General features: G+C 44.5%; 1 protein-coding gene across 4 annotated transcripts; it reads left to right on the forward strand.

Moving 5' to 3' along the window:
• Positions 1–1,435: 1,435 nt before the first annotated feature.
• Positions 1,436–11,594, forward strand: C6H21orf58 (chromosome 6 C21orf58 homolog). Of its 4 annotated transcripts, none has more exons than XM_071746927.1 (9): positions 1,436–1,567; positions 2,522–2,593; positions 4,788–4,845; positions 6,166–6,233; positions 6,388–6,531; positions 7,000–7,114; positions 7,849–7,988; positions 9,385–9,557; positions 10,920–11,031. In XM_071746927.1, exons 2-9 carry the CDS (start codon positions 2,534–2,536, stop codon positions 10,933–10,935), a joined length of 774 nt encoding a protein of 257 aa, XP_071603028.1. In that variant the 5' UTR covers positions 1,436–1,567; positions 2,522–2,533; the 3' UTR covers positions 10,936–11,031. The 4 variants fall into 4 exon arrangements, with proteins under 4 accessions (XP_071603028.1, XP_071603029.1, XP_071603030.1 ...); XM_071746928.1 differs by lacking the exon at positions 1,436–1,567 and adding an exon at positions 11,466–11,531 and having other exon boundaries at positions 2,442–2,593; positions 10,920–10,937; XM_071746929.1 differs by lacking the exons at positions 1,436–1,567; positions 10,920–11,031 and adding an exon at positions 11,466–11,594 and having other exon boundaries at positions 2,442–2,593.
• Positions 11,595–13,824: the final 2,230 nt, after the last annotated feature.

Consider the following 13,824-nt stretch of genomic DNA (forward strand, 5'->3'; position numbering starts at 1 on the left):
AATTAAGAAATTTTTCTTGTTTTTTTCCTCCCCCTCACTAGATCAAATGCTTCTTGCCCAGTCTTTTCAGATGGAAAAAACCCTGTCTGTTCTTCACTGTATCCTTTCCTTTATTTGAAGATTGCTAACCTATCCTCTCCTCACCATCTAGTTACTAGCTAAAGAAATCCAGTTCTTGCAACTCTTCCTCAGAACTTACATTTTGAAAAGTACAATTTTTACCTTTTTTTTTTCCTGGATTTTCTTTCCCTCTCAAATCACCGTATCTAAAATTAGACACAGCATTCAAACTCTGACTTCAGCCCTGCTAAATAGAGCAGAATAATTATTTCCTGTGAGGTCCAAATGACACTCCTGTTAGTCCTCTGCAGAATTACACTCGTCTGGTTTTGCTTTTGCAGCACCAGGTTTGTGTCTGACCCCCAGTTTCTGATTCAGTGTCATTTGTGATTCAATGAGCCCTTTCAGCAATATCCTCTTGTGTCCAGATGGAATATTTCTGGCAAGTCATTAATTAGGAGGCTGTAAGATGTCCCTAAAAGAGGAATTCCCCTGTGACCAGGGCACCCATAAGCTTGGGAAAAGAAAGATCCCTTAGCAGATTTGCTGGAAAATATTTTTTAACCTAATATTGGGATTTGTCTGAGAGACCTGTCACATCAAGCAAAAGTTTCTGCTTTCTATAGTCAACACAGTTGCTTAACACCTGCACTGTATTTTTATTGGAATATTTATACTTGGTTATTTTGTCAGCCTTTATCATTGCAATAGAAATTTAACTTCTAGGGGGCACTTATACCTTCTGCATGAATTACACCTTCCCACCCAAGTCAGTCAATGAATAAGGAAGATTTGCTGTTTGAGGATGAATTAAATAGATTCTCCTGCTAAGAAAAGAGTCACCTGAATGGGAGTATGATACAGGAATATTGGTTGTTGACAGTAGGGGAAAAGTGCATGGAGAACAGATGCATAAATTTTCAATAACAAAGATTTGCAATAAACTTTCCAGGAATTTGGGTTAAGAACAGTCTAAGTGTATACTTTTCTTTTTTTTTTTCCTGATGCTAAAGTAAACTATACTTATGCAGTTTACTTGAATAGCTGGGCTTATGCTTCAGTGTAAGACAACTTGTCAAAAGTTCTTTCAGCTCCCTGAAGGACGAAGGGATGAAAGAAGTTGCAGATAACAGGAGAAAAGGTCTAGCCGGATTTTAAGGTACAAAACTGTCCACAGAGCTGTTCCTCAGGAACACTGCTGGGAGGTGAGAGGCCTTTCTGCTTTGCCCTGTCACTTGCAGTGTTCACAAATGAGCCCTGCTGCAGGAAGCTGAGCCCCAGCTCTGACAAGCCACTGCTATTTCTGGGATCCCCACGTGTCAGTTCTTGTGACCTCTCCAGTGACTTGCAGCCCGTGTATTTTTAAGGGTGGATCATGCACACATGCTGTGGGGGTCACAGCTGGAGGAGCTGATGGGTGCTGTTCCCAGCACAGCTTCCCACAAGCATCCCTTGGCTGCTCCATCTGCCAGTGGTGGCTCCACTGGGGCTTTGCTATGGCCTTCAAGTAAGGAAGGAGTTGTTTGTAACTCTGTCCTCTGAGGAGTAGAGTTGAGCTTAAAATATGGTACTGGGAATGAGTATCTAACACCTGGCTTCTTTCTTTTGCCTTGCTGTTGATTTAATGGATGTCACTGATAAGTGTTGCCCTGGTTTTTATCCTGGGGGGATATTGCTGGGAGGGGTAGACACCCTGCAGGTTGCTTGGGAGTTGGTAAATAAAATTATTTTATACAATGGTATCTTTACTCTTTTATGCACTGGGGGTTGAGTTCCAGTGATGCTTCTTAATTTTTTTAGCTTTTAGGCACTATGAAGTAATGAAAACTCATGAAGGGCTGTATCAGAAGTGTAAGGGTCCCTTACAATGGGATAAATGTTGCAATCAGCAAGATCATAATCTGACCCTAGCACTGGGCTTGTTAAATAATTGCTTGCTTTTATGTCTTTTGTTCTTGCCCACTGGGCATTTGCTTTACAAAAGGTACATAAGTTTCAACACCTGGAGATCAAATGGTTTATATTGTGGGTTGACACTACAAACTTAGCAACCAGGCTACAGACACAAAACTCCTGAGCTACTTCAGAAGACAACAACAGAGAGGGCCAAGCCTAGTGCCACTTCCAGGCAAAGGCTAGCAACCAGTAAGAACAAGCAAATATTCACCCAGAGTTACTCTGCTGTGCCCATCAAAATCTGCAGCACAAAAACACAAGAAGAGAAATGGCAGAAAAAGTTTTGTCTCTGCCATTGTGGTGAACACCTGTACTCATTTTTAGCTGTGGATGAAACCTAAGCTGCAATCTGCTTCCCTCAATTGAGCTCACAATCCTGTTTTTTGTTTTTGTTTTCTAATGGAATTATTCTTCTACAAAGAAGATAGAAGGGAAAAATGACCACTGGAACCTTATCTGCCTTTGCTTAGCTTCATAAATTGTTTTTGCCTGGCTGCTCTTCCAGGAAATTACTACAATGGCAGATCCTTCAGTAGTGGATCACCTGACACGACTGCAACTCAGACTCCTGGAAAAGGTAAGGGAATGGCTCTGCAGTTGTCACCTTTGCTCTGGTTTTTGCTCTTGCATGTTCAAGCATTAAACTGTATTTTAAACTGTATTTTAAATAATTATATTGCTACTGAGGTACAAAGGATCAATAGCCAACTGAGAACCTCTTTCTTCATGCAGAGGCAGACCAATGCCTCTATCAGTGTCTTAAGTAATGTTGTACTACATGGCCCTACAGTAAATTAAAATTAAGGTTAAAATTTCTTTGATCTCACAGGAGATGCCACTGGTTAGTTCAAAACCAGTTTCAGTTGTTACGGGCAAAATTTAGGAGTAAGTTTTTAGTAAAGAAGACCTGGGATTGCTTGAAGACAGTTTTGTGTTTTCTGTCTAATATCACCTGAGATATGTTCCCTGATGAAACACGGGCAGACCTTCACGGGAAGCACATGTGGTGCTGCACAGGATCCCAGCAGCTCTTTGTTCTGACTCCACACACTAATACACCCAGGGTTCTCCCCCTTCAGAACATCTGATATGCACTAGTGTGGATATCTGCTTCAGTGTCCTCCAGAAGCTGCTTAGAGTGGTCAGGAAGGAAAAACAATTTGCCTGGAGACACAAATGCTGGAAGTGGCATTTAACCTGTCTCCATGGCAGAGCCTTTTGTCTTAGATGCAGCAGCTATTTGAGGGTCAGCTGCTCCCTAAAGAGCAAGGAGTTGAACACAGGAACACAGCAAGCAGAGCAGGGGCCTGGCCACTCAGCCCCCAAGCAAGACAAAACCAGAGATGGTAGCCAGTTTCAACCAGAAAGTCCAAATCTATCAGACAAGCTCATGGTGATGAGGCAGGTCCAAGGACAACCTGGGGAACTGCCTGCAAGTTGAGATCAGGTTGAACGTGATCCATATTCATGGGCATGTCTGTGGTGGAACTGCAGACCACTACGTATCTGCTACAACTCAGGTGGGAACTGAGGATCTGAGATTAAAGAGGCTCTTGGACACATGAGCAGCAGGTGGGAATGGAAGCCCGGGTGAAACTGGTTAAGTCCATTTAGGCCTGCTAGCCCACCAAATTCCCAAAACTTTCCAGCATTGAGCTCTTCATATGATTCAGCTCTCTATCCTACAAAGTAAATGATGTGTAAGTCTCCTGATCCACAGTGTTATCAATTTCCAGGTCTGGGATAGCCTGGCCAGTTGGGAGCATGTCAGGGTTTAACGCTGGGCAGGCAATTAACTGAGTGACAGATGCTGTCTGTTAATCCCCCTCCCCTCCCTGATAAAGAAAGGAGAGAGAATAAGGGAGAGAGATTTATGGGTTGGAAACTAAACTACACAGCTTTAACAAAACCATAATGATAAAAAGGAAAAATTATTAAATATATACAAATATACAGAAAATTGATACCATGTTCCTCCCCCCCTTTCCCTCAATAACTCTCACATCACCACTGAGGCTGCAGGGCAGCCCTGGGAAAGTCCAGGCTAGACTCCTGGGGTCAGCAGCAGTTGGGAGCTGGAGGCAGGAACACACAGATATGGGCTGGCATGGATCAGGATCACAGGTGGGATGGAATCCTCCCAGAATGTTGAAGCAAACAGGGACAGGCGAAGGAAGAGGGCAGAAGAGGCTTGACCCTCCTGATCCCTCAAATTTATACCGAGTATGATGAGTATGGGATGGAATACTCTGATTTGTCAATTTTGGTCACCTGTCTTGTCTAAAGGAGGATTGCAGGTGTGACCTCTTTACTCCTTTTCTCTTTCCAGAGCACAAGATGTTCCTCAGAACTGAGCAGTGGCCTTGGTTCTGCACACCATTCTCCAGCTGTAACTATAAACATTGAATGTTATCAGTCCCAGAAGCAGACGCTGACTGAGAAACTTGCTGTTAATTTCAGCAAGTGCAGCTACTTACAAGAGATTTAGCTGAAAGCAAAAGTACAAGACAGAAAATTAGCTCTATCCTGGCCCAAACCAGGACAAAGCATGACTGTTCTTTTACCAAAGCTAGATCTGTAGTGAAGCATCTCATAGTTCTGTAAATACCTCTTGTAGCAGTCACTAAGTGCAATTTAGTATTTAGGGGTAGCACTGTTTGTCTCCATTTCTGCTTTATTTCCTCCATCCATAACCTCTGTTTGTAAGGTAGGGTTGCAAATTGTTGTGTGGTTTGCAGTCTGACTCGTAACCAGTTCTTGTTTTTCTACAGAGACTAGAAAATGAACAGGAGAACCTGGAGAAGATGGAGTCACCTCTGCCAGCTGCAAGTAAAACAAAAACCAACAAAACCATTAGTTGTAATTATGGACATAACACAGAAAGGGCTCAGTGATGTTCCCAGGCATCAGTTCCTTGGCAAGACACAAAGCTGGTCACATCTCCTCCTTAAAAGCAGCTTGCTCAGGGGTTGGGCATTTGGGTAGTCAGAACACTTCACTACTATTGCTGCTTTACACCTTTGAAGCTGACCAATGCAGACCAGGATATGGTTTCCAATCTAAAATAAAATGTGACCCAGTTTATGTGACTTGTTATTAAACAAATAATGATACTGAAAGGGTTGGTCTTCAGGACTGTGTTGATAAGAGCAGGGAAACCACTTTACCAGGAAACTGTGCATGTGCAATTACATTATGACTTTGGTTTGTGCAAAGAGGTCAGGAAACCCAGCATGCTTATGAAACTTCCAAAGTTTAGACAATTTTCTATGCAAGCTAGCAAAGCAGCTTCAGGTTGATAGATAAAGGAATTTAAAATAACCTGTCCTTATCAAACCCTTTTAAGACTGCTGTGACAGCTCATGTACAAATATTGCATTCCCTTCCCTCCCATGGAAACTATTTATTCTATGTGCAGTGCATTAATTTATTTGCATGGCACATGCTGTGTATTATTATAAATATTATTATTTAATTGTTATTTATTATTACTATTATTATAAAGGCTACCAGTAGAGGATCAGTAATATTTCTAAATTGTAGTCAGAGCTCATATTCATTGAGCTGATGCACAAATAGTGGTGTGGCCAAAAACTAATCTCTTTAGCAACTTGCAGTTTCAAAGTACAACATGATGCTTTTCAGAGCCAAGGCAAAGTATGCCTCCAAAGTATCTGAAAACACTCTATGTTATTTTTATTTCAAGAGTTCAAAATGAGCTGTATATGTGAAGAACTGAAAAGAAAGTTCATTCAGAACAAAAAGGAAACAGAAAAGTCAACACTCCATCCTGAATTTGTTTTAATATATCACAACAAACTTTTTTACACTTTGCACAATCATCCTCTGGATGTTCAGAGTGTCTCTAAAAAAATTCAGGCTGAAATGAGTTTCCAAGACAGGAGGTTTAGAGGATACTTTAAGAAACAATTTGAAAAGTCAATTTTCCCTTTGCAGAGCTGCTGAACAGGTGCGTCTGCATAAAGTCATTACCCATTCATGGATTCAGCAAGGAAAGTAGCCAAAAGCCTTTTGTGGAAGAAGTCAAGCTATCTTAGAACACATTTTCCAAAAATTAATCTCACAATGCAGGTGGAGTTATAGCTCTTTTTGAATCTTTGAGAAAATAATGGACTTTTCCTCTTTAAGGGAACAGAGGAGAGGATTTGCTCCGAAGTGCCCTAAGGCGGAGGAAAGATCTTCTGCAGGAGCTCAGGGTAAGAGCCCTTCACATTTCTGTGGACAGAAACACCAGAAAGGGCCAAGTTATCTGCACATCCACTGCCAATGTGGTCCCAACCATTAATGAAACATTTTCACATTTTCCAAACTTTTGGCAGGATTTCTTTAAGAAGATTCTTGATTTTGCAGGAGCAGCACCTTCTGGAAGAGCTTTCACAGCCCCCTGCACCAGCTAGAGGACACTGTCATAACCACAGAGCTGCCCCCCCAAATGTCTACCAGATCCCTTTTCCAGGTCCCCAAGCAGAGCCACCAAGGATTATCCAGCAGACGGTAAGGGTCTTCTCTCCTAGGGAACACTGCTGGTGTTGTGCTGCTCTGAGACAATAACCACAGATGGAGGGACTTGGGAAACATTTGGAAACACACATCCCACCAAAAAGGAAGATACAGCTCTTGTTGTCATATGGGGTCCCTACTGCCCTTGGCAAAATCTAAGGGAAATTGTCTTAGAAATGAGTCACAAAATTAACAGTGTGAATGGTTTACCATAGGAAAAAGATGGCAAGAGGAGTGGGAGGATTGCCCATGCTCTAGGAATTGGCCATTCAGCCAATTTTCATTACACATCACTGCCTGCACAGCCCACAGCCTCAACAGCTTCTCCACGAGGATCTCATGGGAGACAAGGTCCCGAGGCTTACTGAAGTCCAGGCAGATGATATCCACTGCTCTCTCCTCCCAGAGATGAAGATACTGGAAAAACCAACCCTGACTTCTCCATTTTCCTTTCTTCTTCAGATGCCACCTCAGCCTGCCACCATCATCCAGCAGTTACCTCAGCCACCTCCCCTGATCACACAGATCCCCCCTGCCCAGCCCTTTGCAGCCCCCCGCTCTGGGAGCATCAAAGAAGGTAACGTTCTCTCTGTCAAGCTGCCAGCTCAGAGAGGACAGAACAGCATCCAAGCTAGTTACTGACATGCTGTTCCATGAGAGGGCTGCTTCTAAAGCTGTGGGAATTGCACTCCATGTATGGACTAGATACCATTTCTGGCAGGCTTTCAGACAAACTCTTTCAAACTCTTGCTGCTGAAAATAATGGAAAAGGAACTACACACTCAGCAAAGCCAAGGGAAACCTGGGAAAGCAAAACAGCTCAACACAAGGCACTCAGTAATATCAACAAGGTCAAACTCATGCAACATGGATGATTCCACAATTAACAAATAGGCTTCTAAAATCTTCTATTGTTCCTTCTTAACCTGCAGTTCAATCTCCTCAGAACAATACAGGCTTTTATTATGCCCTGTGTTTGGAAACATGATAGAGGAGCTCTAAGTGCTGCTGGTTAGCATGGTCAGAGGGGTGGGCTTGTAGGGTAACTAACAGACAGAAGATGCTCAACAACTTTCCTGTAGGAGGGAGAAGAAACAGGACAGGTGGGCTGAACAGTCTTATTCACAGACATTTGTTTTGCACTACCTGGCCAAATGATGCTAATATTCTTCACGTGTCCCTTTCAGCTGCTTTGTCTTGGTTGCAGTGACCAGCCTGTATGCTGGAGGGCACTTCTTACTGAGATGCCTCTGTTGCTTGTCAGTTGCTGAAACAACTCTTACTTTCTTCCCCGGCGTGACCTCTTCCCAGATATGGTAGAGATGATGCTGATGCAGAATGCTCAGATGCACCAGATCATCATGCAGAACATGATGCTGAAGGTTCTGCCACCAATGGCCTTCACCCAGCCTGCAGGAGCCAGCTCTCCCTTGCTTCAGCAAGCACAGCAGGTAATGACACCAGAGGCTGAAGGGCATCTTTGGTCACATGAGGCAATGGCTGATCTCCTGGGGGGAGCAGGGCCATGTTTGTATGGCAGGGCCATAGCCTGTAACTGGTAAAATTTGAGTGGTCAAATGGCCTGAGCTGATCACAGATTTTGTGATCATACTTGGAGCCCACTGTTCTAGTTCCTGTCTCACTGCAAATCAAAGGCTACTGAGCTCTGAAAGGACAGATTTTAAAAATCTTTTGGTGTGTAGATGCCTACCAGGGTTTGGTGCCTGATAAGAGATGGGTAATTTTGAACATACCCTAAGATGCCCATTCCTAATCTATTCTTAACAAGGTGATGTAGCTCCTCAGTATTCTTAAATGCTCTGGTAAAATGTATTTCTTATGCCTACTCCATAGCATTTACTACTTAAGGAGCAAGGACAGTTGATCTTTGGGGAGAAGAGGACATCCCAGTGTTGCAAAAATTTCCCCTGTACTTTTCCTACTCCTCCTTTTTCAGGCAGTGTCTTTTCCCTGGGCTGTAAGGAATGTTTTCTTTCTAATATCTTTTTCTCAGATATTAAAGCTGTCAGGTGCTGAGAAAGTAACCCTCACACTTCTGCAGCCCTTGCCTAGCCCACTTATACCTTTCCAATGTGCTATTTGCAAAAGCAACCAATGGCTCAAGAGCCTCTGAGTCCTGAGTTTAGTGGGAAGGTAGGAAAAGGAACCCTTCTCCAGAGCCCAGCCCTTGGCCTTCAGGGAGCTGATGAGTTTTTGCACCTGTTGGGACCAAATGTGGACAGAAAGCCTTGGACAGCAGCTGCTAGGTCTCATGTTTCATGGCACTGAAAACTCAGGAGGCCACCAGGAGCACAGAGTTTTTGTCAGCCATGATCCCTGGAGTGGACTTGCTGTGGAAACAGCAGGCAGCTGCACCAAGTATTGGCTTAGACAGAAGCCAATTTCCTTAATTTCCTTAGATTTTGCAGTTTCTGGCATGGAATACTCTTTCTCCCCCTCGCCATGAAGGAATTGTCTGGGGCAGACAGATGTGCTGGAAGAGCCATCAGACTCACCTCCAGCTTCTGTAGAGGACCCTGCGTCTAAAGGAAGATGGCATAGAAAGAGTTTGCACCCTCCCAGTTCCCACCTTCCTCCTCAGGCTATCCTGTCACTGTGCATTTCCCTTATGCAGACTGGTAGGATAAACTGGGGGGAATGGAGTCTGAAATCTGAAAATCTTTGAGTGTTTGTAGGACCTTCCATGCTGGAGCCCATCTCCAGACACACACTGAAAGATTTTCTGTTCCAAGGGGCAGCCAAGTGGGAACCCAGCTCCCCAGCCAGGGACTCTTCCTTTGTGGCCAGAGGTGTCACAAATTGTCCTTTGTCTCTCTCTCCAACAAGGACCTGCAGCTTGCTGCTCCCCTGGCTGTGAAAACAGAGAGGCCCAGGCCATCTGCAGTGCACCACCACCACCACTACCCTCCCACAGGGATGCTCCCAGTGCCCCAAGGGGGCTTCCCATCCACATCCACAGCACAGCACTGGACAAGCAGCACGCTCCCTGTCCTGCCTACGTAAGTAAACAGGCAGCCATGGCATAAACTTGTAGCCCTTCGTCCTGAACAGGTAAAATAGCAAGGTTGGAACAAGCAGTCCCAAGCCTGATCCCAAGCCTTTATGGTTCTTCACTAGGGCCAGATCTGAATATTTTCTGTAGCACAACAATGGGATTGAGGCAGGTTAAGTGATGGTTTAATGCACTCAATATTATAACTTGAGTAACTGACCCTTTTCTCAGACAAAGTTTACAGATGATACCAACTTGTGTCCCTGCCATGCAGAGCCACCACCCAGCAATACTGCATGGTTCCCCCCCCCCCCCCGGCAGTGGCTCTTACTGTGGGTTTTGGGTCTCCCTGTGAACCCAGCAGACACCTGCTAAATAAGGGCTGCCTGTGTTTTGCATTCAGGCTAAGGTTCCCGTATATTCTTAAAACACTGCTGAGACATTTGTGAATCAGAAATTCCTGGGGAAAAAACCCACTTCTGGCTAAGTAGGATGGTACAAAGGGAGGGGGTTACTCAGAAAAAAACCTGAGCCTTTGTGACAAATTTGTGCTTGCAGCTGGGGAGTTTTTTCCAAGTGCACAAATGGATAGACTTGTGCCCTTGCTGCCCCCTGGTCTGCAGAGTCCTTGAGCCCTCAGCAGAGGTCAGTAGCTGGCTCCTCCAGGGGCTGTCAGCCTTCCCTGGCATCCCTAAGCTTCTGGTGGTTGGTTTCAGCAGATCACACCCAGGATTAGTGTTCAAACTAGTCTGATGATGTGAATGCCAGTGGCAGGAGGGGCTTCAGGCGAGGGTCTTGCAAAGTACATGAGGGGGGGACAGCAAGAAAGCAGACATGGAAGCAGCAGTGCTAGAAAGTTCTTGCATGCTGAGGCTGATGAAGAGCTGAACATTGCTAGGGTGGCTGAGGATTTTGGGATGGGCTCTCACTGTTGCACCAGACAGAATACAGCTTTTCTTCTGTGCCATGGCTCTTTCAAAACCTTAGGGAGCAGACGGAGAGGATGGAGGCAGCTGCATCTTCAGGCATGGGTGGCCTGCTGGCAGGGGTCTCTATGGTCCTCTTTAACACAATTCCTGAACAGATTTTTTTTATGTAATGGGATTATAACAAGTAAACATTTTATTTTTACATGGGTTTGTAATCTGTACTTGTAAATATCTCTTGGTTCTTTTCAGAATGAGTGCAATTAGCTGCTGCAGAAATCAGTCAGGGAAGAACTTCTTATGGCTTTTAATCTCCTTTCTTCCCCTTCTTGAGCCACCTTCCACCATGAGATCTGACACATCTATACTCTCCTTTTGCAGCTGCAGCGAGCACCCATTGTTGGTTATTGACAAACACAATAAAGGCATTTTTCTTGTTGCAGGTGGCCAGCATACTGACAGTAGGTGTTCCTCTGCAAGTGGACCATAGCATTGCTGAGGTCAACCTCTAACTGCACAGTTCCTAAATAACCTGTCTGATTAACAGCTTGATGTCTGTGTGACTTCACACTGTTGGTAGAAGTGAGTGGGGGTGCAGATGTTCAGAACAAACAGACCATGCACCTGCAGTCTGCTCACCCATTTCTGCCACTTCAATTGTTCTCTCTCATCCTCCAAGCCCAGACTAGCCACAAGCAAGCACCACAATTTTTTGCCCTCTTCACAGAATGAAGGAAACCCACCCCACAGTGTCTTCCAGTGTCTTCCAGTCTTGGCAGCCCACGGCAGTCCCTGGGCATGAAATAATCTGGACACCAGGGTCATCTGAGCCCTTGCAAATGAGTATGACCCAGCTCCAGGGCTGAGAGTCTTCTTCATGTGAAAATTGAGGAAATGCCCCTTGCCAAGCCTGAATTAGGGTTTAGACACCAAATCTCACCATCTCAAAGTGTTTCTCCCTCACTGTTTTTGATTTTACTCCCTCACAGATAGACTTTTCCTGCAGTAACTACCTATCAAGAAGATCCAAATGCAAGCTGTATTCAGAGCAGAGCAAAGTCCTGGATCTGGATTTTCCTGAAGACCAGCACTCTGCCCTGCCTGTGTGAGTGGGCTTTTGTGTATTATTTGGATAAATAATTCTCAGTGGAGAAGAAGAGAAAAAAATCTTCCCCTGTGGTCGTTGGATTTGAGCCACAGCCCACATTTTCTGTCCTGGGAGGGCTAACTCAGTTTCTCCCAAACTCTCACATTTAAAAGTTACCTACAGTTTTATTCTCAAAGAGCTACTGGAGACTGATTTAAGCAACCTTTAGTTGTGTATGTTTGTTTCATTACTTCTCAACCTTACCTTATAATCAGGGTTTAGATTGGATTGCAAAATAATAATAAAATCCTGAGTTTCTCTGTTGGATATTGGCATGTCTTTTTCTTCAGCATCATAAATCAAACACTTTTCCCTTTTTTATTTTTCCCACCAGTTTTCAGAGAGCAGACTTTAATCTGGGCCCACGCTATCCTGTACTTTTTATTTAGTTTAAGGTTCCATTCAGAGTTTTAATCAACTAATACATTTTAATGCTCTTGGCAGCCAAGATGTGTTTAATACAAAAAGATAAACAATGAATTAATAGCATTTCTCAATGTTTTCCCACCTTCTCCTGTTTTTAAAGTGAACATTTTTACATTGTTTTTGCCTGGTGCTGTTCATAAGTAAATCTGATTAAGATAAACCAGGGACCTAAATTTTGTTTGGAATGGTTATCCAAAACAAATTTCACTGACTATAGATTGTTCCTGACAGGCAAAGTTTTATCTGGTTTGCCAAGAACTATTGTCAATAGCTAAGGAGTAGGTTTGGCAGGAAGAGTCATAGAATCATTCAAGTTGGAAAAGATCTCCAAGATCATCAAGTCCAACCATCTGCCCAACACTGTGTCCACTAAACCATGTCCTGAAGTGCCACGTCTACATCTTTCTTGAACACCTCCAGGGATGGTGATTTCATCACTCCCCTGGGCTGCCTGTTTCAGTTCTTGACCACTCTGTCAGTGAAGAAGCTGGTGTGTATCATCTTGGCAGAAAAAGCTTTCAAAGTGCAGCTCAGTGACCATACCACAGAGAGCTGCTCACTGATGGGGTGGGTGCTTCCCTGTGTGTCTGTGCCTCCTGCCTCTGGAGCAGGGATGAGGACTGTGGCTGAGGCTGCTTGAGCAGAAAGCAGTGTGATAAGCTTTAACTACAGGGCTGAACACAGGAGTCCATGGTTTAATTAGTGTACTTGAAAGTGTTGCTATCCAATTGGTGGTGGAATGATCCATAAAGCCTCTCAGATAAGCATATAATGGGTTCTGCAAGTGACATTTCCAAATGGTAATTGTGACTGTGCTGTCTGTGCTCTGAAAACAATTAATAAATAATTTATTTACTATGTGAAACTTACCTTGCCCTTTGCCCTCCCTGCTCTGTTTATTTTTTTACTATGTGTGTGTGAGTCAATCAGACAGTGTGGATCAATCCACCACTGAGCAGAGCGGAGAAACCCAAGGGAGGGCCTTCAGTGCCCACCTCTTCAGGTGCAGTGCCTGGGCACTGCTGGCCTTTAACAACCCCAACCAGCCATCCTGGGCTTGATGATCTTAGAGATCTTTTCTGTAGTGTCTCCTGTTGAGGAGTCCCACTCTGGGGACCCTGAGCCCAACTCCCTGGGGCCTGGGGCTGCTTGTCAGTCCTGTTGAGCCTGTCCTCCATGTCCTCTCCTTGCATGAAAATGCAGGTTGGGACATGGTGTTGCCTTGGGAGCATCCAACCCTTCCTGCTCTGGGAATCAGGACACACCATAGAAAATGATGCTGTGCTTGTGCAGTGGCTCAGTCTTTTTTTGAGGGAAAACTGCTGGTTTGGGCTGGGTGTTACAGATTTAGCAATAAATGGCAGTTAACGTATGTTAATGTATGCGTCTTCGTTGTCTGCTGTTTAATTATTGTATGTAGGCTGTAATTGGCTCCTCCCTTTTAAAAGCTCACTGTGTGCAGCATTGGCTCTGCGGAGCAATTCCTCCAAAGGACAGGCATGTGAAATGAGGCACCCAGAGAAGTCTTCTCATAGCCTCATCCCAGTCCCAGAAAGCTCTGCTCAGCATCAACCCCCAAAGTGCTTGAGCAACACATTGGCTCAAGATGTCCTTGCAGATGGGATCAGCCCCCTGGGCAGGCACCGTGGCTCACATCCAGTGTGACTCCAGGAGTTACTCCACATCATCCCCCTAGTGCCTCTGGGGTTGCAGCCCACTGAAGCACCAGCACAAGCCCAGCAGATGCAAATTCTCTTGCTCTGTGTATGTTTTGT

This window comes from Heliangelus exortis, chromosome 6, assembly GCF_036169615.1.
Source record: "Heliangelus exortis chromosome 6, bHelExo1.hap1, whole genome shotgun sequence".
Taxonomy (NCBI): domain Eukaryota; kingdom Metazoa; phylum Chordata; class Aves; order Apodiformes; family Trochilidae; genus Heliangelus; species Heliangelus exortis.